The 22760-nt window shown below is 39.5% G+C and overlaps 2 protein-coding genes across 2 annotated transcripts; both read left to right on the top strand.

Moving 5' to 3' along the window:
• The first annotated feature begins 281 nt into the window (after positions 1-281).
• LOC105232375 (protein purity of essence) lies at positions 282-19026 on the top strand. Its single transcript, XM_011214036.4, has 15 exons — positions 282-437; positions 620-714; positions 1124-1200; positions 1622-1981; positions 2045-4187; positions 4256-4762; positions 4827-6316; positions 6379-10997; positions 11063-11267; positions 11649-12353; positions 12415-14075; positions 14154-14633; positions 14860-16927; positions 16999-18595; positions 18762-19026. Exons 1-15 carry the CDS (start codon positions 343-345, stop codon positions 18839-18841), a joined length of 16182 nt encoding a protein of 5393 aa, XP_011212338.2. The 5' UTR covers positions 282-342; the 3' UTR covers positions 18842-19026.
• A 276-nt stretch (positions 19027-19302) lies between these two features.
• On the top strand, positions 19303-22672 carry LOC105232469 (engulfment and cell motility protein 1). Its single transcript, XM_011214153.4, has 4 exons — positions 19303-19572; positions 20016-21035; positions 21105-21656; positions 21730-22672. The coding sequence occupies exons 1-4, from the start codon at positions 19458-19460 to the stop codon at positions 22227-22229; spliced, it is 2187 nt and encodes a 728-aa protein (XP_011212455.2). The 5' UTR covers positions 19303-19457; the 3' UTR covers positions 22230-22672.
• The last annotated feature ends 88 nt before the right edge of the window (positions 22673-22760 follow it).

Here is a 22760-nt window from a genome sequence, read left to right as displayed (position 1 = left end):
AAATGCAAGAAACGACTTGAATCCATTACTAAAATTCGACGAATATATTTCTTGATCTTGGTTGCCTGACCCAAGACCTACAATGCCGCAGTGCATCATAAAAAATTTCCCCGATTTGTTTTATAAACTGAACTATCAGACGAACGCATATATAACTACTTGATCACTACATTTATCTAAAGTTGGATATATATAACAATTCTACAATTAAAATAATTATCACTCGTCTGGCAACAAGCATACCTATTGTGAATGATAATACGAAAATGAATTGGAAAAACGGCAAAAACAAAGTCATATGTCAGTCAATAAATGACAAATCAGTCTTTGTGAAATTTCAAGATGGATTGGAGCTTTATAAAACCGCTCATAGCGAGTCGTTATGGCTCCTTTACTAAAACAGATATAGTTAATGTGGTTAAGGCCATAACAAGATGGTAAATAATACAAATATTTGATATATAAGTTTTTATCTAATCGTAATTAGTAATCGGTGCTTAATCAGAAATTTGCAATGCACTCGCAAATCAAAGATGGCGGCCGACGAGTGAAAATTTTTCCACACTTGTGAAATACGTTTTCTGATATTTTAATCGTGTTTGTTATAATTTAATTGCAGTGAAAACGATTTTTTCGATGATGAAAGTAATTATGCGCAATTTTATATGGCCTTTGCAGCAGTTGCTGCAGACAAATTGAGCCAATGTAAACTTGGTAAGTCTCGACAACGATTTTTCACCGAGAAGGTATACATACACAATTTTTTCAGTTACAATAGCTTTTCTTTGCTTCAACTTTAGAAGAATTAAAAGTTCATCCACTTAAATATAGAATGTATTCGTTTTAGTAAAATTAAAACTATTTTCTCATGGTTAACAATTTATTGTTGAATTTTAAATTGATTGGCATGTACCGTTATATATTCATATTGAAATGGTTGCTCTATATATTTGTTAGCAAAGAAAAGGTATGGGCATTTATGTATATGTGCTTATATATCTATGCTTTAAATACCAGCTGTTTGAATTTTGTTTTGTGCCGGAAGGCAGGGGGTGCTTAAAATTGCAATTCATTTGCATATTTTTCTAATTCTCTTTTCATCTTTCATTCTATACAAAAACAGTTTGTCAAACACAGTTGCCGCAAATACAAGAGGCCTGTGCGATACTTATACGATTCATAATCCATAAATTGAGTAAGGTGAGTATATGATGTTAAAATATATTTTCAAAATACGTACACAAATATTTAAGCGTAATTAAAGACAGTTTTTAAGTATTTGATATTGTTTTCCATGCAAACATAGTTTTCAAAATATCTTATTTGGAGCACTTTTTTTTTTAATTATAACGGTGTCAATAGCCGATTTAAAAAAAAAGTTAATAAACATTATGTATTTAGCATTGTTGAATATAAAAATTACTACAATAGTTCTAAAAAATAAATAAAAAATATATCAAATACTTATTTACAAATTTATATACTTAAGGCGGAACAGTTTGCCCCCATTAATTAGTAGTGCACTTTAAAGTGCAGTTAGTAAAGATAATTGAATAAATCACTTTTAAACTTTAGAATCAACATTGTTAATTTGCATTTATATATTTTTTCTATAATAAAGATAACCAAGAAACCCAGCTATACACAATCTCTTAGAGATGAAATAAAATGGCTGTTACCCTCTTTGAAAAGTCTTTGCGAGGGCAAACCTCCACAAAACGCTACATTGAAAAATCCGCATCCTGGCGTATCTGGACTGCTACATTTAGATTTCAATGTCGTAGCAGCTGTATTAAAGGGAGCAAAGTATCCTGAACCAAACAAAAGTATTGTTTCTGGTGGTGATAAGGAGTCTCCAAAATCGGAGATAAAACGCTCGCGTTCAGATTTATCAACGGTTATATTTCAACAGTTAACTGCACCACTGGAAGCTGGCAAAAGTGCCTGGTCGCCACTAAGTGATGAAATCACAGATTGTGCTGTATGTTTGTAATTAAGTATATCTTGTTCATAAAACTAATTGAAAAAATTGTTTTTGTTTTAGGATATTTTCACCATAGCAAATGTTGCATATTTGCAGTCACTAAATGGAGCGGATGTTATACTTGATGTGTGTATTTCATTGCCCATTTTGGCACGTTATCGCGCTAAGTATCAGGAAACTATTGCAGCTATAAATACAAAACCATTGTATTTGCCACTTACACAAACTGAAGCTACACAAATAAAGAATACACTATCCCATATGGTTACTGACATCGCTATACTATGGCAAGCTTTATCCTTGCCCGTCATGCAACCGCTATCACCTAGCCGTATAACTAAACTATCCAATTGCGCTATTTCAGCACTCTACTGCGCTGTATTAACATCCATTGCGAGTAGCGTGCTTAGCATGTCGAGCTCATCGTCCTCACAGAAGAGTCAACAATCTTCTGGTGGTGGTAGTGGAGCACAATCGAAAGAAACTGATGAAACAGAAGAGCATTCACGTTTTATTGTTGATAAAGCATTGGAAATTTACACTATTATAGGCAATGTCTTCAAACGATCTGCGCGTTCTCATGTATATCAGAACCACTTGTGTTTTGGTGCCTGGTTATTGGTTAGTGGCATACAAGGTGCTCTTGGTGCCTCAGGTAGCGGTGGCACAAGTAGTAAATCGGCAGCACAACTGGAAGATGCATCTAAATCTAAAACTATAGTTGGCGCTACTCAACGTCCACCAGACACGCCATCCACACCAACAGCACGTGTCAATCTCTTCAAGGTTCAGCAAGGCTTTGGAGTGCTAAACGCCGCAATAGCCAATCATTGTATTAAATTGCTGAGTGAATTAGTTGAAGATTTAAAAATTGAATCCACTTGCAACGATATTGGTGTAAACAACACCAATCAGAATTTACCAGAACCAGCTAGTTTCGACATATTAGAAAACTACACGTCACTACAGCGTTTGATACGTGTACTTAACACCGCCACATTGCATCAACTTTTCACTTTTCTTGCAACAGTCGCTTACCGAAAAGCGTGCGCACTTAAACGGGCCAACGCCAAAGACCGCACTGAATGTGAGGCCATCAGTTACTCGGATTCAACAACATACTTTAATGATACACTATCCTGCTCGGACAATTCTGAAGAAGATGATAGCGAAAGTTATTTAGGTCATTGGTTCAAGGAAACCCTCTCGCCTGAGGGAAATGAAGACCCGGCAAATCTGCAAGCTCCAGATCGTAGCACTGAAGCGCAGAAGTCAAACTTAGTGCCAGCTGTTGATGAGCCACATGAATATTTAGATTTAGCAGCGCAAATATTTTGTTTCATGGAACAATTTTTTGCCAACAAACATGCCTATTTACATCGCTATGTAAAAGCCGGGTTGAGCGACCAACAAATGTTACTATTGGCGAACATACTAAAGGATCTGGATCGTGATACAGCACGTGGTGAAGCTGAGGCGTCCACGTGTGCCAAATGGCAAGCTGCCATGATACGTTTCTCCGGTGCAGTTGGTCGCTATTTACACAATTTGATATCAGCTTCATTGCTAAGCGAAACTTTGCAATCAAATTTACTACAACATCTTTCGATTTCGCCTTGGTCAACAGATACCAATGCCTGGCCACTACAGGTATATCCAAGCACCTTATCAGTGCTAGTCCAAATTCTATTGCTTAAGCCAACACAAGAAAAAGAAGCCGCCTGCCTATCAGTATGGCACCGTTTAATTAACACACTCGTCGAAGGTGTTTGTTGCACTTCTGTTGCAAGCACAGCATCTGATGTTGACTATGAGGATCTTAATATGGAGCATGCGCAGCTGCTGCTGTTTCTTTTCCATTCGTTGAATTTAATGCAAAAGAAAATGATATTGTTGCTAACAGCAGGTGCGGTAACACGTTGCGCTGAAGTTTGCCGCGGCGTTTCGCCAGATAAGCCTGTACGCAATAGTCAAATAATATTGCTATCACGTTTGTTACTCTTCCTTGAGTATCTAATGAAACATCTGTACAATGCACCACCTGAACTGCTAGATCAAGTGCGTTGGAATTTATTTAGCATAACAACAATGCATGAAAATCAAAAAGTTTCCGATTTGCTTAATAGCAAAACGAAATTGACATCTTTCTGTCGCAAGGATATAGAAGAAAAATTCCGCAAATCATCTTCGGACTATCTCTCAAGTAATGCTTTCATTTTATGTAAATAAAACGCCACTTGTAACTAATCAAAATTCTAATATTCATTTTAGATATACGTCCCACTTTCTATTCACTTACTGTGGTCGATCAATCTGCTACTACGACACAACAGGAATTCAAACTTGATGGACTAGCATGGAATTTCATATTGTGCACACCCGACAAATTAAAATATCCGCTTCTGGTCGATGCACTAATCGATATACTTTCCGTGACTGACATGTCACAAAGCAAAATCACCTCACATACTTTATGCGCTATGCAATATTGTTTCAGCATTTGTTGGAAATTACTACTCGGTTTGCCCCCTTCAACGGTCCACGTTGAATCGTTGCTCGAAGATAAAGTGCCGAATTTACACTCTTTGCTTTGGTCTATACGTTGTCCCATGTCAACATCGCATTATTTGATTGTGAACAGTTTAATCAAGCAAGGCATGTATACACAGTTTGCAGAAACGCTTTGGTCCAATGTCAGTGATCGCGTCAGCGATATCAGTTTCAGTTTGAAACAGACATTACTAGGCGTGGAATCATTCAACAATGCCGTAGATAAAGGTGAGTTTAATTTGTTGTAATTATTTCGAATGATCTTCACGCTATTCATAATACTTTTTTACAGTTAATCCACGCTTATCTCATATTATACTGCTCGATGCTGTTGTCGCGCACATGCAGGCTGTAGCATGGGCCGCTAAAGAAGGTATCAAGCTACAACGTGCTGCTGCGAGCAGCAATAATAGCGGTAGCGCTAGCCCTAGCTTACCCAGCTCTAATTCACCAATTACAACGGGCGAACAAGATGTCTACTCTTCTTCGGAATCGTTGGAACAAAAAAATAAATCTGATTCACCATCTACCCTGCTACAGGAACGCGCCCAAACTAGTCGTGATCTGCTATTGTTATTACTTGAAACTTACAAAATTGTTTCTGAAACAGTACGCAGCAAAATGACGTTACAACTTACAGATGCCACACCCGTCAATATACTCAATCTTATCGTGCCAATTGTTAGCTCGAAAAATCCACTTACAACCGAATTAAAAGCAACATTTATAAAGCTCTTACCGAATCAGGATAAAGATATAATTAATGTCGAGTGGCCAAAATGCTTACGCGTATCAGATGGTACTATATTCACCAAACCCAACTATCCAGTAGAGGAATACACTTTAGCAGTAATTGAAGCGCATATTGCTGAGCTAACACGCTACAATAATTATTCCTTATTGAATTCGCTGAAACACTGTATGAAGTCCATATTAAGTCTAATTGATTTACTACTTCCATATTGCAATGTGGATGTTGTGCCCAGCACTAGCGGTGCAAATGTCGGTTTGGATATTGAAAATGAATTGAAATCCTTGCTAATATCGACAATGTTGGATGTACGTACAGAATATGTGTATGAAAAAGGTGAGAAATGCATGCACACCCTAATGACCGGACACGATAGCAGCAATGAGGCACAACAGTTGCTCGTATACGAGTACACATTGCGACACTGTTACAAGCTTCTTTTAGAATTTGCCCGTGAATTGCGTCAATCGCAGGCCAACACAAGCAAAGTGATCTTTAGCGAAGTAATGCTTTTCTCCGTTCTAAAAACTGTGACACAAATGCTTGATAAACCCACCGGTGTCAAGGCAATGCATAATTTCTTCTACGTAAATAAAGCGGGTAGCATGGTAGAGCTGCTGTTATCCTTCACAGGTACTACAATGTCTGTTTGTTATGCCAAAAAGCTATTACAATTCGTTGAGAAGCTCTTCCAAATGGCCGAACAAACCGATTGCAGCTTTCCAATGGAGGATTTGTTGCAATGCTTCAACGAGTTGGCATATTTCCATGTCCCTCATATAAAAGATTGGTTAAGTCATATTATTTATGGTCCCAGTTGCGCAACTGGCGGTTCTGATACGGTGGATAAAGTGCTTGCAAGCATGCAACCCTCAAGTACACCGTCAAGTAATGCACAAACACCAACAAATATGGCTACCGTTTCAGCGATACCTAGCATAACGGATCAATTGGCGCAATCTTCTGGCTTAGACGCAGAAGCCATGGAGACCGAAGATGATGGTGCAATAGCTTGCGCTCCCACTATACAGGTAAACAAAAAAAAATAACTTGAAAATATTAAATTATAACCTAATTGCATTTCATTTTATAGGCCGAGACCTTTAACCTTTGGCAAAATGTCGGCAACAGTTATGTGACAAATCAATCGGAGGAAACATCGCAAGACGCCGAAGGTGCCGAACGCAACGGAGCACTTTTGTTAAGCGTTGTGAAGTACATTACACGCAGCAGCAAATCTCCAACAGGTGTTGGCAAGATATTCTTCCAATCGCTAATCCAACTAGGACAGTCGTTGATTGCACCACCACAAGAGGCATCTGATTTTGCTGACATGCTCCAAGTTATGATAATACTAGCCGACAAAACACAAGATTGTGGCCATGCCATACTTTTCAAAGCTACCATAGCTTGGCTAGAAATAATTAAATTTCAAGTACTCGAACGTGCTTTGAATCCCAAAAATGTCACATCGTTAGTACCGGCTGTTACACTTGAAAACATCAATGCACTTCTTAAATATCTGAGCGAATTGTTGCAGAGTCTCGGTTATAAGGGCAGTAAAAATTTGACACCATCATGGGATGATGAAATGCAAACTGATTTAGAGGAGCTTATCGATGATTTGGGCCTGGAAGAGGATGACTCATTTGTTGAGGACTCAGATGAAGATAGCCTCAACAATAAACTCTGCACATTTTCACAAACCCAAAAGGAATTCATGAATCAACACTGGTATCATTGTCACACCTGTAACATGGTAAATACGGTTGGCGTGTGCTCAGTATGCGCACGCGTGTGTCACAAAGGACATGACGTTAGCTATGCTAAGTATGGTAACTTCTTTTGCGACTGTGGCGCTAAAGAGGACGGTTCTTGTCAAGCACTCAGTCGACGTGTCTCTTCGAGTGTTGGTGGCGGCATTGGCAGTTCAGGCGCAGACAGTCGTCAACTTATCGATTACAGCCAGAGCGCTTATGCCAGTAATTTGAATGCGTTGAATAGCAAAAAACGCGCACAAACACCTCCAACACAAATCGCCACATACACACAACGCATGGATGTGCCCAACGAGCGCATTACTTTGCTAATGAAATGGTTGGGCTCAAGTCGTGAACTGTTTCAGAATAACGAACAATGGAGTGTAATCGTACATTGCATTCTTGACTTCTTGGATGTGTTGCTACCATCGATACGCGAAAATTGTGCACTCTTTTCCATTGTTGGTTGTCACAAGCGAGCCAAGACCGCATTGGAACGTTTACATGCACCCGAACAGACTTTCCAAATCACCGATCAATTGATGGTGCCCACACTGGGTTCACAGGAAGGCGCATTTGAGAATGTACGCATGAGCTATTCGGGCGATCAAGGCCAGACCATAAAACAGTTGCTCTCATCTGGTCTAGTGCGTCGTGTGGCATTGTGTTGCCTCTCCTCACCGCATGGCAAGCGTCAGCATTTAGCTGTATCTCACGAAAAAGGAAAAGTTACAATTTTACAATTATCGGCATTACTTAAGCAAGCAGATGCTGCCAAACGTAAGCTTACACTCACACAACTTTCATCGGCGCCTATACCGTGCACAGTACTCTCACTAACCGCCAATCCGGCGAATGAAGACTGTTTAGCCGTATGTGGTTTGAAAGAATGTCACATTCTAACATTCTCCAATAGTGGCGCTACCAACGAGCACATTGTATTGACACCGCAGCTCGAGAATGGAAACTTTATTAAGAAAGCCAATTGGCTGCCCGGTTCGCAGACTATGTTGGCGCTCGTCACTGCAGATTATGTGAAAATCTACGAGTTGTCTGAAGATTCTTATAGTCCCAAATATTATTTCCTTGTAGCGATTGGCAAAATTCGCGATTGCACATTCGTTTACCAAGATGGCGTATATTACATGTTGATCATAGCCTCCTCTGGCTACATTTACTACCAGAAATTGGATGACCAAAGTTTAGCTAAGCATGGCGATTTTTATGTAACCAATACTTTGGAACTTAATCATCCACACATCAAGGATGTTAGTGGACAAGTGGGTGGCGGTGGTGTATCAATTTATTATTCGCACACGCTACAACTGCTGTTTTTCAGTTATTCGGTTGGACGCAGTTTCATGGCGCCACTTACCGACGTGAACAAGGGTGTGAAGAGCATAACACATCTACAAACTGCACCCGCATCTAAGAACTCATCTAAAGGTCCGCCACAGCCATTGTGTCAATGGACCGAAATAACTGGACATCCTGGTTTAATTTGCTCCATGATGCACACCTCCAACAATCCAGTCATTTTCATGTTCACACCAGAACGCATACTAATGCAAGAGATCAAAGCACAATCCTCGAAATCACGTATAATGGATATGGTGGCAATACGTCACACAGTAGCTGGTGTAGAGAAAACCACGCTTATATTATTGTGCGAAGACGGCAGTTTACGCATATTCACTGCTCAGCCTGAAAACACCAGCTTCTGGTTATCGCCACAAGTTCAACCCTTTGGCAATCAATTGTACTCTTCAACGCTGTTCGCAAAATGTAATTCTAATAAGAAATCGAAACGCAAAACAACTAATCAACAAAAAACTGTCGGTCCTAATGGCGCACCCATATTCCCAATTGACTTCTTCGAACATTGCACAATGTTATCTGACGTGGAGTTCGGCGGCAATGATTTGCTGCAAATTTATAATAAGCAAAAACTCAAAACGCGCCTCTTCTCCACTGGCATGTTTGTAGCTTCTACAAAGCCCACCGGCTTTACACTGGAAGTATACAATAACGACCCGAACACAGTAATTGTTGGTATACGCGTGCTGTTAGGCACACAGGATGCATTACGTGCGCCACAAACCGTAACAGTACTGGGGCGCACTATACCCACGGTTGTACGCCGTGCACGCTGGTTCGATATACCTTTGACGCGTGAAGAGATTCTACAATCAGATAAATGTTTAAAAGTTATTTTCGGCAAATCACAGGATCCCGAGAATGTCAGTATGCTGGATAGCATTGAAGTGTACGGTAAATCAAAAGATTTAGTTGGCTGGCCAGATGACAGTGATGATACAGCCGGTAACGTTGTGACGGGCACCGCTGGCAACGCCAACGTTAACTTCAACGGTCAGCTATCTGCGGCAAATTTCGGTGAGGGCTTCACTTCTATAAACAATTTGGATAAAATGGTTACAAATCTGCTAGAAGTGCTGGACTATTCACTGAATTTGCTAGGCGGCAGTAATATAACGGCAACAATTAAACAGGAAGCAATTAAAACGGCAACTTCATTGCTTTTATTACCCACACCAAATCAAGTGCAAGCGCAATCGCGTTATGTTTTAGCCACACTATTCGGTAATCGCAACGCCTATCATTCTTACAAAGACAACGAGGTTATACACTATGTGAATGCCGAACTGCAGGCGTTAAAGAGCAAATTAAATTCGCCAGAAACGGTCCGTGATGTGGATCCAGAGGCTTTCTATCGTCTAGTCCTGTTGGTACGCAGTATTGCAATGTCACGTCCGCAGTCCCTCACAAAGATTTGTTTGGATAACAAAATTGAACTCGTCCAAGACATACTCGAATTCGTTGAAAAATTATATCAAATCACACCACATGTCGACGAGCCGACATCTATCGTTAGACGTGGTCTTAGTCACACAGAAACTATTGTTCACTGTTTAGTAGAAATAATGCATGCGTTTGCACTCTCTGATGCCGATCAAGTGGAACGCATGACTAAGTACTTTATAGACCTGCTGAAGAACGAATCAAGCGTTATAAGTCATAGCGCCAAGGAAGCCATTATATTATTGCTAAATCCACGTTTGAAACGTCGCAAGGTTGCTATTGTAACACCGCCGGTTTGCTCGACACCCACACCTTCTAACACCACTGGCACGATTACGTCCACCAATCTAACAACGCTAGCAGTTACCGGCGCAGCTGAAGTGGCCGCCGACGAAGTATTAGAAGCGGCTGCAGCTGCTATTGGTGGTCCCTCGGCTGCTGCAGTTGGTCGTAGTAATAGCGCTGAATTTGTGGACGCTAGCGCAATAGATCCGCTTGCGCACGATGCGGGACATCAACTATTAAATTTAGAAGCATTTATGGGTGGCGGTTTTCCACAACTTTTGGGTCTACAACAGGATGCCGACGATGAAGCAATTATGGATTTAGCGATTGCTCTAAGTTTGCAACAACATGACGGCGAAGGTCTACAATCATTGCAACAAGGTCTGGCAAATCTACAAGGTATTCGAAATGCCGGCAACCTACATAATTTACAAGCACTTGAAGGCAATAATATTGGTATGGCGGCGAATACAGCAAGTGTCTCAGCTGGTGGCTCCGATGATGAAGGTTCCAATGTTGCTACCGATGGCTCTACATTACGTACATCACCGGCTGAACCGGCCGGAAGTGGTGGTTCGGAAAGTGGTGGTAGTGGAGTGGAGAGTATTGGTGGCACATCTGGACGTAGTAGCACATATGGCGATCAGGCTAATGCTTCGCCACCGCGTTCTGCAAATGCACCATCTAACATAAATATAACCAACAAATCCAATACAAATGCTGGCGCAGTAGGCGGCACCGATGAGCCTGTTGCTAGTACTAGCGCAGCAGCAGCCGCAGTTACAAGCGTGCCAAATGAGGAGTTGCTCTCTGAGGATGAAAATTTGGCCAAATTGCATGATCTGAGGTAAATTGCTGCTACCTTTTTTAATTAATGTGTAGTTAAATAATTTTTTATTATATTTCAAATAGAATTTCAATTTTGGAGAATATCATCCTCAATATACAAACTTTCGATAGTTGCAATGGTGTCCAAGCCATACCATTAATCCAAGTAATACTTATGTTGACAACCGATCTGAATGGCAATAACGAACGCGACCAAAAGGTGTTAAACGAACTTTTATCAGCCCTTGTGGACTATGTCGAAATGGACTCAATTTCGAATACTTTCAAGGTAGGTGTACTATCCGTTATTTTGAGGTCTTAAAGATTATTGTAGAGTTGTAAAATATTTAAAAGTGTCATGTAACCATTTCTTACATAAGAGTCTATAAAAAAGAGTTTTAGATTTCTGTACTTGGCAGTTAGTTATGTATATTCCCCGATCTTGCAAAGATGTAAACATTTACTACTTTTATACATAATTTTATAAAAAATTAAAATTCCACGAAGTTTGCCGAGTCTGAAATGAGAACCTCGTTTCTTCTGACACTTTTCGACAACTGAGTGACTTTCTACATATTTAAAGTCCGCATTAAAATTTTTAAAATATTTTTATAAGTCGCTTTACGATATCGTATCACTTACTACATAATTCTTTATTTTATTTGACAAGATGAAGGATCGCAACGCTAAAAACGAAGTTCGACTTGTGTTGCTCTGCCTCTTCGGCGTCTTAATGGGAAAGACAAAGTCCAAGCAGGCAGGCACTACATCACCACCACATCAATTCAAGGATAACGCATCATTTGTAGCCAGCACCACAGCTAGCATACTCAGCAATAATGGTGCATTCACATTCTCATTGGTCGTAATGGAATCACTACTGGAACACTGGAAACGTATATCTAGCGAACAAAGTGCAAATGGTAACAACGCAGTTGTAGCTGTCGGTACACCAAATTCTAGCGCTGCAACAACATCAACAAAAACTAATCTACTCAAACCGATACGACATGGCGCCAAGCCTGATATTTCGATGCTAATACCACATAACTATTTGAAAAATTATCCCGATATCTTTGATTCATATGATGCCTTGTTAACCGAGATTTCCGTACGTTTGCCATATCAAATCTTACGACTTTCGGCCACACATCCTGGCCCCTATGATTGGTATCACAACTATTGCGAGAACATGACCTACACACTGTGCGAATATATGATGCTGAATTTGAATGCATTGCTGCGTCGACAAGTACGCAAATTGCTCATGTACATTTGTGGTAACAAAGAGAAGTTCCGCATGTTCCGTGATGGACACTCGCTCGATGTGCACTTCAATTTTGTTAAGGAGATTTGCAGTCTATTTAATACGAAGGTATTTGTTGTCATTTTATTTTGGTAAATATATATATGCCATGCTTTTTTTATTTTTTCAGAATTTAGTGCTTTCAAATCAATCGATACCGATCCTTAGCTATGACTCACTCGTCGAACTCACCGAACATTTGCGCACCTGTCAAGAGATCAGTCAAATACGCACTGGCAATTGGCAAAAATTCTGCCTCATTCATGAGGATGTCATACCAGTTTTGATTGAGATCGCTTGCTATCAACTCGACGATGGCGTTTCACCGATTCTCCTGCAACTACTACAAGCAGCGCTTTGCAATAACATACAGGCCGTTAAACAACAGCAACAACAACAACAAACGCCCGGCACATCATCCAAATTGCGTGCGGAACGTGAGAAATCTGAAGACATCGAAATCTCTTTCGATTCCAAATTTGATCCAGCTCATTGCAGCACATTCGTACATCAGATATTCCGTTTTGTTTCTGACACACTGCTGAATAAATTTGTGCGCATCTTTCTACTGGAGACCAACATCACCTCGATACGTTGGCAAGCACATTCATTGATATTCGCCATTTACGAAAACTCCAATGATCGTCAAAAAGAGAAATTAATTAGTATTTTGTGGAACATGTGGCCATTGGTGCCGGCTTTCGGTAGACGTACCGCACAATTTGTTGATATACTGGGTTATTTGACACTCAGCACAAAATCAATTGTTGACAAACTGCCAGAGTATACGGAGAAAGCAGTTGAAGTATTACGTCAACAGAACGATTTACTTTCGAAGCATCCGAATGCACCAATCTATACTACACTTGAACAAATACTGCAAATGAACGGCTATTATTTAGAATCAGAACCGTGTCTTGTATGCAATAACCCCGAAGTAGCAATGGCCAACATTAAATTGCCATCAATAAAATCCGATTCGAAATTCACCACAACCACAATGATCGTGAAATTGGTACAAAGTCACACAATTTCCAAAATGGTTGTGCGCATTGCTGATTTGAAACGTACAAAAATGGTGCGTACCATCAATATTTACTACAATAACCGTACTGTACAAGCAGTGGTGGAGCTGAAGAATCGTCCAGCTATGTGGCATAAAGCACGCTCAGTGCCATTACAATCAGGTCAAACTGAGGTAAAAATAGATTTTCCTTTACCGATTACCGCTTGTAATTTGATGATAGAATACGCTGATTTCTACGAGACCGTAACTGGTTCCAGTGAAAACTTGCAATGTCCACGCTGCAGTGCCGCAGTACCCGCCTATCCGGGTGTCTGTGCCAATTGTGGTGAAAATGTATTCCAATGTCATAAATGTCGCGCCATCAATTATGACGAAAAGGATCCATTCCTTTGCCATTCTTGTGGTTTCTGCAAATATGCCAAATTTGACTTTAGCATATATGGACGTGTTTGCTGCGCCGTCGACCCCATCGAATCGGCAGAAGATCGCGCTAAAACAGTGCAAATCATACATTCTTCATTGGAACGCGCTGATCGAATTTATCGCCAATTACAAACTAACAAACAAATGCTAGAATTACTTATACAAAAGGTAGCCGAACATCGTTGTTCCGATCGCCTCGTGGATGACAATCTTGGCACTGTACACAGCACTTCACAAGTGAACAAAATCATACAGCTTTTAGCGCAAAAATACTGTGTGGAGTCGCGTTCTTCTTTCGAAGAATTAAGTAAAATAGTACAGAAGGTGAAGGCCTGTCGCAGGTGCGTTAAAACAAAAATATATAAACATAATAACGGTTATTTTTAATAAAAATTAAACATTTACGCTTTTATTTACAGTGAATTGGTCGCTTACGATCGCAGTCAACAAGATCAATCACACAATTCTCAAAACATGGATATGCGTGAAAATTATGCTATAAACCGTTGTTACGGATGCGCACTAGCCTCTACAGAGCAATGTCTCACGCTACTACGTGCAATGGCCTCCAACTATGATTGTCGTATAGGTTTGTATTCACAGGGTTTAGTCGAAGAATTAGCTCAACATAACCTACGGCGTGGTACACCACAAATACAAGATGAAGTTCGCAATTTACTTGTGCTATTGACCAAAAATAACCAGTTCGCTTGCATGAGTTTATTGGATTTGATTACTGAACGTGTGAAAACCGCACTATTGGGCGCTATACCTTTGGCCAATTTGGATGCCGCCATACACCATGAGATGGTTTTGCTGGAGGTGCTGATCGCACAGGACGATTTTTGCTGGGAGAATAAATTGAAAGTGGTATTTGAGCTGTTTCTTGTAACATGTCGGTGAGTTTATTTTACATTTTTTGTTAGAAAATAGTCTTCTTTGTCCTGCTACGCTCTTGTCGTGGTTTAATATACACCAGCATCAAATTTGACCCGCCTAGTCTATATAAACCGATTCGGTTCCTTAGAACGATATGTTTTCCTTCCATAATTAGACTTAAACTAACGTCTCTATCTCTAGAAAAATGTTCAGCATTCGTTAATTAGATTATTTTTTAATCCATAGTGCACCACGTGGACCCGCAATATCGGTAATTCAACCTTGTTTGAGAATAATGCAAGCACTTATTTGCCCTACGATACCGACAAGTAAAATAAATCGTGATTTAAGCCCTTCACAATTATCTACGATCACCAGTATTGACGGTCTTACGGTCAACTTCAATAAGTGGTTAAGTGGCGATCCCCAGCACTCATATGAAGCCTGGAAAACTCGCATGCCAGCTAACACAGCAGCAGCAAAGACACGTAAAGCCTTTACAAGCACCGGCGGAAACTCGGCAGCCACTACTGCTGCCGCTGCCGCCTCATCCATACTCCCAGACGATCGTATGTTGGCCGCAATGCTACAATCGGTAGTCGAACAAAATACTGGTTCGAACAGTGGTAATGTTGCAATGCCCGCAACCGAACCGACAGAATCAGCAAAGAAAAAACGTCAATTAGTACGCGAATTCTATTTGTCGGAGAAGTACGGTCGACGCTGGCGTAATCGTGTACTAAATAAAGAACGCATTAATGCGCCACTAGTGCTAAACGCAAATTGGTTGCAGCCCATTCTATTCAATACTAATTCACGTTTCGGTCGTCAATTGGCATGCTCACTTATCACCTCGTTGAGCCGTACACATGAACGTAAACGTGAGATACTAAACCTGTTGACCGGCTTTCTTAAGTATGTGGGCGAGGCAGGTGAGGCGAGCGCAGAATTTTTGGCGCTGTATCGCGCGCTTGCTTCCGACACACCATGGCGTCAATATTTAGCACTGAAGGGTGTGCTTGTAGAGGTGTCACAATTATTAACGGCCGAAATTGTTAAAATACATCGCTTGGAAGAGACCACATTATCATCGGACTTATCACAAGGTTATGCATTGCGTCAATTTGTAGAATTACTATCGCTCTTCCTTGAGAGCTCCACCATACGGCAGGCGTACAAGACACGTCTACTTGGACCCGTACTCGAGGGTTACTTATCGCTACGCAAATTGGTTGTGCAACGTACGCGACTTATCGATGATGCACAAGAGAAATTACTGGAAATGTTGGAAGAGATGACCAGCGGCACCGAGGAGGAAACGCGCGCATTTATGGAAATTCTAATCGATACGGTTGAAAAAACGCGTATGAATGATATAAAGACGCCGGTGTTTATTTTCGAAAGACTCTACTCCATTATACATCCGGAAGAGAATGATGAAAGTGAATTCTTTATGACACTTGAGAAGGATCCACAGCAAGAAGACTTCTTACAAGGACGCATGTTGGGCAATCCATATCCCTCAACTGAGGTAGGGCTGGGTCCGCTTATGCGCGATGTTAAAAATAAAATTTGTACTGATTGTGAGTTGATAGCGCTGTTAGAGGATGATAATGGCATGGAATTATTGGTGAACAATAAGATCATTAGTTTGGATCTACCCGTGAAGGATGTCTACAAAAAGGTGTGGCTAGCAGAGGGTGGTGAACGTGATGCTATGCGTATTGTTTATCGTATGCGTGGTCTATTGGGCGACGCAACTGAAGAATTTGTTGAGACATTAAACAATAAGAGTCAAGAAGAAGTGGACACTGAACAACTGTATCGCATGGCGAATGTATTGGCCGATTGTAACGGGCTGAAGGTGATGCTCGATCGTATTGGCAGTCTGCAGAATATATCACGAACTCGCGAATTGATACAAGTACTACTGAAATTGTTCCTTATTTGCGTAAAAGTGCGTCGTTGCCAAGAAGTGTTATGTCAACCGGAATTAGGTGCGATCAACACATTGCTTAAGGTATTGCAGGTGTGTCTACAATCGGAGAACGATTCCATACAATCGTCTGTGACCGAACAATTATTGGAAATAATGGAGACTATACTTTCAAAAGCGGCAAATGACACATTAGACTCATTTTTGCAATTCTCACTCACTTTTGGCGGACCCGAGTATGTATCGGCATTGATTTCGTGTACCGATTGTGCAAATGTACGCAACAATCCATCGGTACTGCGTCATCTTATACGCGTACTTGCAGCGCTAGTTTATGGCAATGAAGTGAAAATGGCATTATTATGCGAGAACTTCAAGGTAAGTTCGTGAAAATAAAAGTAAAGGCGTATTATTACTGTTTTACTATATCGACTCCCTTCGTTTTATAGGAAATTCTAGATTTCAACCACTTTGATAGTGAACGTACACCCGAAGAGGAATTCAAGATGGAACTATTTTGCGTATTAACCAACCAAATAGAGCACAATTGCATTGGTGGCACCCTGAAGGACTACATAGTTGGGTTGGGCATTGTTGAACGTGCCATCGCCTACATTACAAATCATGCACCCTGCGTAAAACCCACATTGCTGCGCACAGACTCGGACGAATTAAAAGAGTTCATTTCACGGCCCAGCCTTAAGTACATACTACGTTTCCTCACTGGTCTCGCTAGCAAACATGAGGCTACACAGCTGGCTATTAGCAAAGATATTATACCAATTATACATCGTCTCGAACAAGTATCCAGCGATGAGCATGTCGGTAGTCTGGCTGAAAATCTACTAGAGGCTTTGTGCACTGATGAAGCAACTGCCACTCGGGTACAGGAAGTACGTGATTTCACACGCGCCGAAAAGAAGCGCCTGGCAATGGCTACGCGTGAAAAACAACTGGACGCACTTGGCATGCGCACCAATGAAAAGGGTCAAGTAACAGCCAAGGGATCGATATTACAAAAGATTGAAAAATTACGTGATGAGACTGGTCTCACCTGCTTTATATGCCGTGAGGGTTATGCCTGTCAGCCAGCCAAAGTACTTGGCATATATACTTTTACCAAACGCTGCAATGTGGAGGAATTTGAATTGAAATCACGCAAAACTATCGGCTACACCACTGTTACACACTTCAATGTAGTGCACGTAGATTGTCACACCTCTGCTATACGTTTGGCACGAGGTCGTGATGAATGGGAACGTGCTAGTTTACAAAATGCCAATACACGCTGCAACGGTTTGTTACCGCTTTGGGGTCCAGACGTTTCCGAAGCCGCTTTTTCGGCATGCATGACGCGTCACAGCAGTTACATGCAGGAAAGTACCCAGCGTTGTGACATATCCTTCCCCAGCAGCATACACGATCTCAAAATGTTACTAATGCGTTTTGCTTGGGAACGTAGTTTCCACGATGACGCCGGCGGTGGTGGCCCACAATCAAATATGCACTTTGTGCCCTATTTACTTTTCTATGCAGTATACTTATTATTGTCCTCTCGCTCAGCAGCACGTGATTGTAAAACGCTGATTTCATATTTGACAGCAGCGCCATCGGAAAAATGGTTGGAATATGGTTATGAAGTCGAAGGTCCACTGTATATGCTGACCATTTCGTTAGCATTACACAGTCATGAAACATGGAATAAGCACAAGTTGGCTCACTTAAAACGTTTGATAGCTGTAGCGCAAGCACGTCACATTTCACCGTCTGTATTATGCAAAGCATTACTTTCGCCGAGCGATCGCCAGACCAAGGATTACAGCGTTTATCGTCCGTTCTTGCTGATGTGGGCGCTCATCGATTTAATTTACAGCGTTATTTTTAAGTCGGTTAGCACACCAAAGGAGGAGGACTGGTCGATTTCTTTATTCGATTATATACGTAAAAATGACGAAGCTATGCTTAAGTCAACCGATACGATTTTGCAAACTTTCACCGATGAATATCTTCCGTGCACATCTTTCGGCGAATTTTGCGATGTAGCTGGTGAGTTAATTTGATTTTAATTAAATAGGTTACAGAATATTATGTATAAGTGCATGGTGGCACATATTTATCTTTGAGAAAATATTTATTATTATTATTTTCCGTACATTATGTTTAATATAAATGTTTAAGGTGAATAAAATAATCAAGTTTATATCTATTTCAGGTTTGCTGCATTTGATTGAAAATCCCGACGGATTTATTGATGAGGTTTTGGCTGCATTACCCACAACTTCGACCGCTTGAATTAACGAGAATATACATACACAATAAATTTATTAACCAATATGCTTCTTATTGTCGATTGCAAAGCATAACATTGTAGCACTGAATTACCTAATTTGCTTCAAATGCGTTCATTACATACTTTGTTACTGAATGTTTACTGCAAATTTAATCTCAATAAATCTTAGCGTTCCATACTTAATAAATTTTGTGTTTTATTTAAATAGAATAAATTTTCTGACCGAACGCTTGGAAATTCCAGGTAATTTATTTAGAATGCATTATTTTAATTTTTTTTTTGCGATCTAAGTACTTAATTTTTATAATTTTTAACAAATTCAATCATATAATTGAAAATTTTTTAAGTTTTGAATTTTCTCAACACGACGTCAACCCCTTTTTTCAGTATTTGTTAAGAACCCTCTTACATACGCCAGTGTTTTGTTTGTCATTCAATTTATTGTGAATAAGTTCGTGCAAAGAAGAAGAATGTTAATCAGTTTCTTTTCAGTTGATTTTAGTAAAGTGATTAATATTAGCTGATTTTTTAACGAATAATTTAGAGTAAAGATATATATTTATTAATTAATAATTCATCCATAAACACATTCAGAAAAGAAAAAAAATCTTCGTAATTATGAATATACCGAAAAAAACTCTGGTCAAAGATGCACACATCGTGAAAATTGCTGTGGAGTTGGAGAATTATGTGCCGCAACTAATATGTTTGGATCAGCGACAACCTTTAACGGGTAAATATTCATGCAAAAATATGCAATGTTTGCATTAATTGCTAGAGCTAAACTCTTAACTATTCACTGTGTGGGGTAAATATACCAAACATAATAAAGCGGCCAACGCCCTTCCGCAATTATGCTAGTTTTCGATTCGAATGCAGCACCCACAACAGGAAGCAAAAAGTAATGGCAGGCATACAAACTAAAAACTTTTCATTTATCATTTACATACCTTCATACAAATGGGGTTTCTATAAGTATTTTCACGTTCACTCATATATTAAATACTGTTTTTCTATAAACAGACAGCTACAATTATATAAAAATAAGATTTTTTTTTGTTAATTACAGTTAAAACATAGCAATATGCATTGCATTTTTTTTTTTTTGTTTTATAAAATTTTACTAAAACTATCACATATACAAGTTACTTTATTTAATTGTATATTTTTTTTTAGGTAAAATTCAAGAGATCTGCAGTTATTGGGATATAGCTGATCCACAAAATTATGCACTGGAATTCTGTGATGCGAATAATCAAAAATATGTCACAGAGAAAAATCGTAATGAAATCAAAAACGGTTCAGTATTACATTTGTCATATTCTCCATCGAAAACCGCGAATGATACACTCGAGTCATTACGTTCAGGTTCCCTTGTGGAGAAGACGAAATGTTTAAAGCACCTTGCTACACTTAGCAAGGATCATACTTTCGCAATGGAGTTCATCAAAGAACAAGGTCTGACTATTATCATCAATATGATAGAGGATCCTACACAAAAAGATGACGACATACTAAAATACAGTTTACAAAGCTTCGTCGAGCTAATGGAGCATGATACAATATCTTGGGAAATATTACAAAGCACATTCGTACAACGAAACATTTATATTGTTTGTAATTTTCAACATTTTCCCAAAGAATGTACCCAAAGTGCACTCTCCAACTTGGAGAATATTGTGCAAAATAGCAGCAAATATGTGCTAGTCGAAAAAGATGTCACTCTACAAGATTTACTGCGTCTACTCCAAGATGCCAATTCGGCAACAACACAACAGAATGCTATTGCGTTAATCAATGCCCTATTCGTGAAGGCGGACGAAGCACGCAAACGGCAAATTGCTCATACCATTAGTGCAAAGCCTTATCGTTTGGCATTGTTAGGCAATCCTTCGGGACGGCAAATAGAGATGACTCATCAATTGTATGTTTTGCAAACACTCACTTTGGGCTTGTTAGAGCAACGAATGCGCATGAAAATGAACGCACAGGATCAAGATGCGCACGATAAGATCAAAGAACTACGACGCATTGCATTCGATGATTATTCTGGTCAAATGGGTATGGGTGAAGAGCATTTGCGACGGGGTGGTGGCGGATCAGGTGGTGGTAATGTAAATTTTTCGCAGTTTTATAAGAAATTGGGCTTTAAATGTGACATCAATCCGGCACAGGATTTTATTGAAACACCTCCAGGTAAGTGTAGAAAATAATCACATTACCATACACATGTTGACTAAAATATATTCATTCGCAACCATTTAGGTATTCTGGCATTAGATTGCATGGTATACTTTGCACGTACATATACACAACAGTACACCAAAATTGTACACGAAAACTCATGTCGTGCTGACGAGCATGAATGTCCCTTCGGTCGCACCTCCATTGAATTGGTAAAGGTGCTTTGCGATATACTACGTATAGGTGAACCGCCAGCAGAGCAATCGGCAGATTTTCAACCAATGTTCTTTACGCATGATCATCCATTCGAAGAATTTTTCTGTATTTGTATTATAACGTTAAATCGTACGTGGAAGGATATGCGTGCCACAGCGGAAGATTTTCAAAAGGTATTCAGTGTGGTGCGTGAACAAATCATACGCACACTCAAGGAACGCCCGGAAAATCTAGAAGAGTTTCGTGCGAAAATTGCTCTACTAACTTATCAAACGATTACTAATTTACGTCAACAAGAACGCATCTCAAAAGAAGAATGCGATTCCACAGCATCAGCTATAGTCAAGTTGAAAGAAAAGATCTCACCACACATACTCGATTTAATTAAACAGCAGCGTCTATCTTATTTGGTAGAAGGTGATGTCAATTGAAATTTGATTAATATTATTTAAATACTGAAAATTTTCTTTAATTTTTTTTTTTATTTTAGGCACCCGTTTTTCCAAATACTCTCGTGGCACACGTTCCAAAGATAAATTTTGGTATGCCCGCCTCTCGCCCAATCATAAGGTTATACATTATGGTGATTGTGATGAGAAAACCGTGCCAACTCTCGAAGAACTTACTAACAAAGTGACCGTTAACGATATAAAACAGTTGCTCGAGGGCAAAGAATGTCCACATATGAAAGAAATGCGTACACGTAAAAATGCTGGTAATCTGGCTTTCTCGATTACGCTCGATTGTATGGAGAATACCACATTGGATTTTGTAGCACCAGATGAGACTACATTTCATTATTGGACAGATGGTATAAATGCTTTGCTGGGTCAGGAAATGACAAGTAAACAAAAGAAGGAAGATTTCGACACGTTATTGTCAATGGAAATCAAATTACGTTTACTGGATACCGAAGGTGTGGACATTAGCAAAGATCCACCACCAATACCTGAAGATCCAGAAAACTATGATTTTTGTTTCGAGAGTTAGGAAGGTGTTTTGCGTGCCTTGCATTATTCTATGTTTATGTATTGATGTTGTGATGATAACTCAAATAAGAAATTCCAAGGATCTTTTTTCGAAAAACATGCCAAAGTAAAGTAAGTCTAAATTTAATACAATATTAAGAATACGTATTGTTTGCTATATTTGTATGTCGTCTGTAGGTCCCTTAGTAGCGGGACTTGTATAATATTTTATACCAATCTACAAGTATCTACAACGAAAAACAAGAAATTTGAACAAAGTAACAAATTATTACATAAATAATAGATATTTGTATTTTTTTTTTTAATAATATGCAATATTTTTATTCACGATTATGCCGCTACAGCTTTCGTGTGAACAACAAACTACATATATTTATTTTTACATGTTTTAAGCTAGACATAGTATGCATTTTTTTGGAATACAACATATTATGAATTTAAACTGTGTTGTGCGAAACTTTTTTTGTACTGCTATGGGGAATTCTTGGGTGCTACGCGAGTTCTTATAAGTATTTTTTGTATTACTTTCATT

This window comes from Bactrocera dorsalis, chromosome 1, assembly GCF_023373825.1.
Source record: "Bactrocera dorsalis isolate Fly_Bdor chromosome 1, ASM2337382v1, whole genome shotgun sequence".
NCBI classification, from domain to species: domain Eukaryota; kingdom Metazoa; phylum Arthropoda; class Insecta; order Diptera; family Tephritidae; genus Bactrocera; species Bactrocera dorsalis.
Note: the sequence above shows the minus strand (reverse complement) of the source record. Positions and strands in the feature narration are given on the sequence as shown.

Bases quoted from the DNA above. Each gene is read 5' to 3' on its own strand.
- LOC105232375 (XM_011214036.4), top strand. From the start codon at position 343: ATGGATTGGAGCTTTATAAAACCGCTCATAGCGAGTCGTTATGGCTCC. The intron at 4,763-4,826 runs GTGAGTTTAATT...ACTTTTTTACAG, and splicing joins CAACAATGCCGTAGATAAAG to TTAATCCACGCTTATCTCAT. The intron at 6,317-6,378 runs GTAAACAAAAAA...TTCATTTTATAG, and splicing joins CTTGCGCTCCCACTATACAG to GCCGAGACCTTTAACCTTTG.
- LOC105232469 (XM_011214153.4), top strand. From the start codon at position 19,458: ATGAATATACCGAAAAAAACTCTGGTCAAAGATGCACACATCGTGAAA. The intron at 19,573-20,015 runs GTAAATATTCAT...ATTTTTTTTTAG, and splicing joins TCAGCGACAACCTTTAACGG to GTAAAATTCAAGAGATCTGC. The intron at 21,036-21,104 runs GTAAGTGTAGAA...GCAACCATTTAG, and splicing joins TTTTATTGAAACACCTCCAG to GTATTCTGGCATTAGATTGC.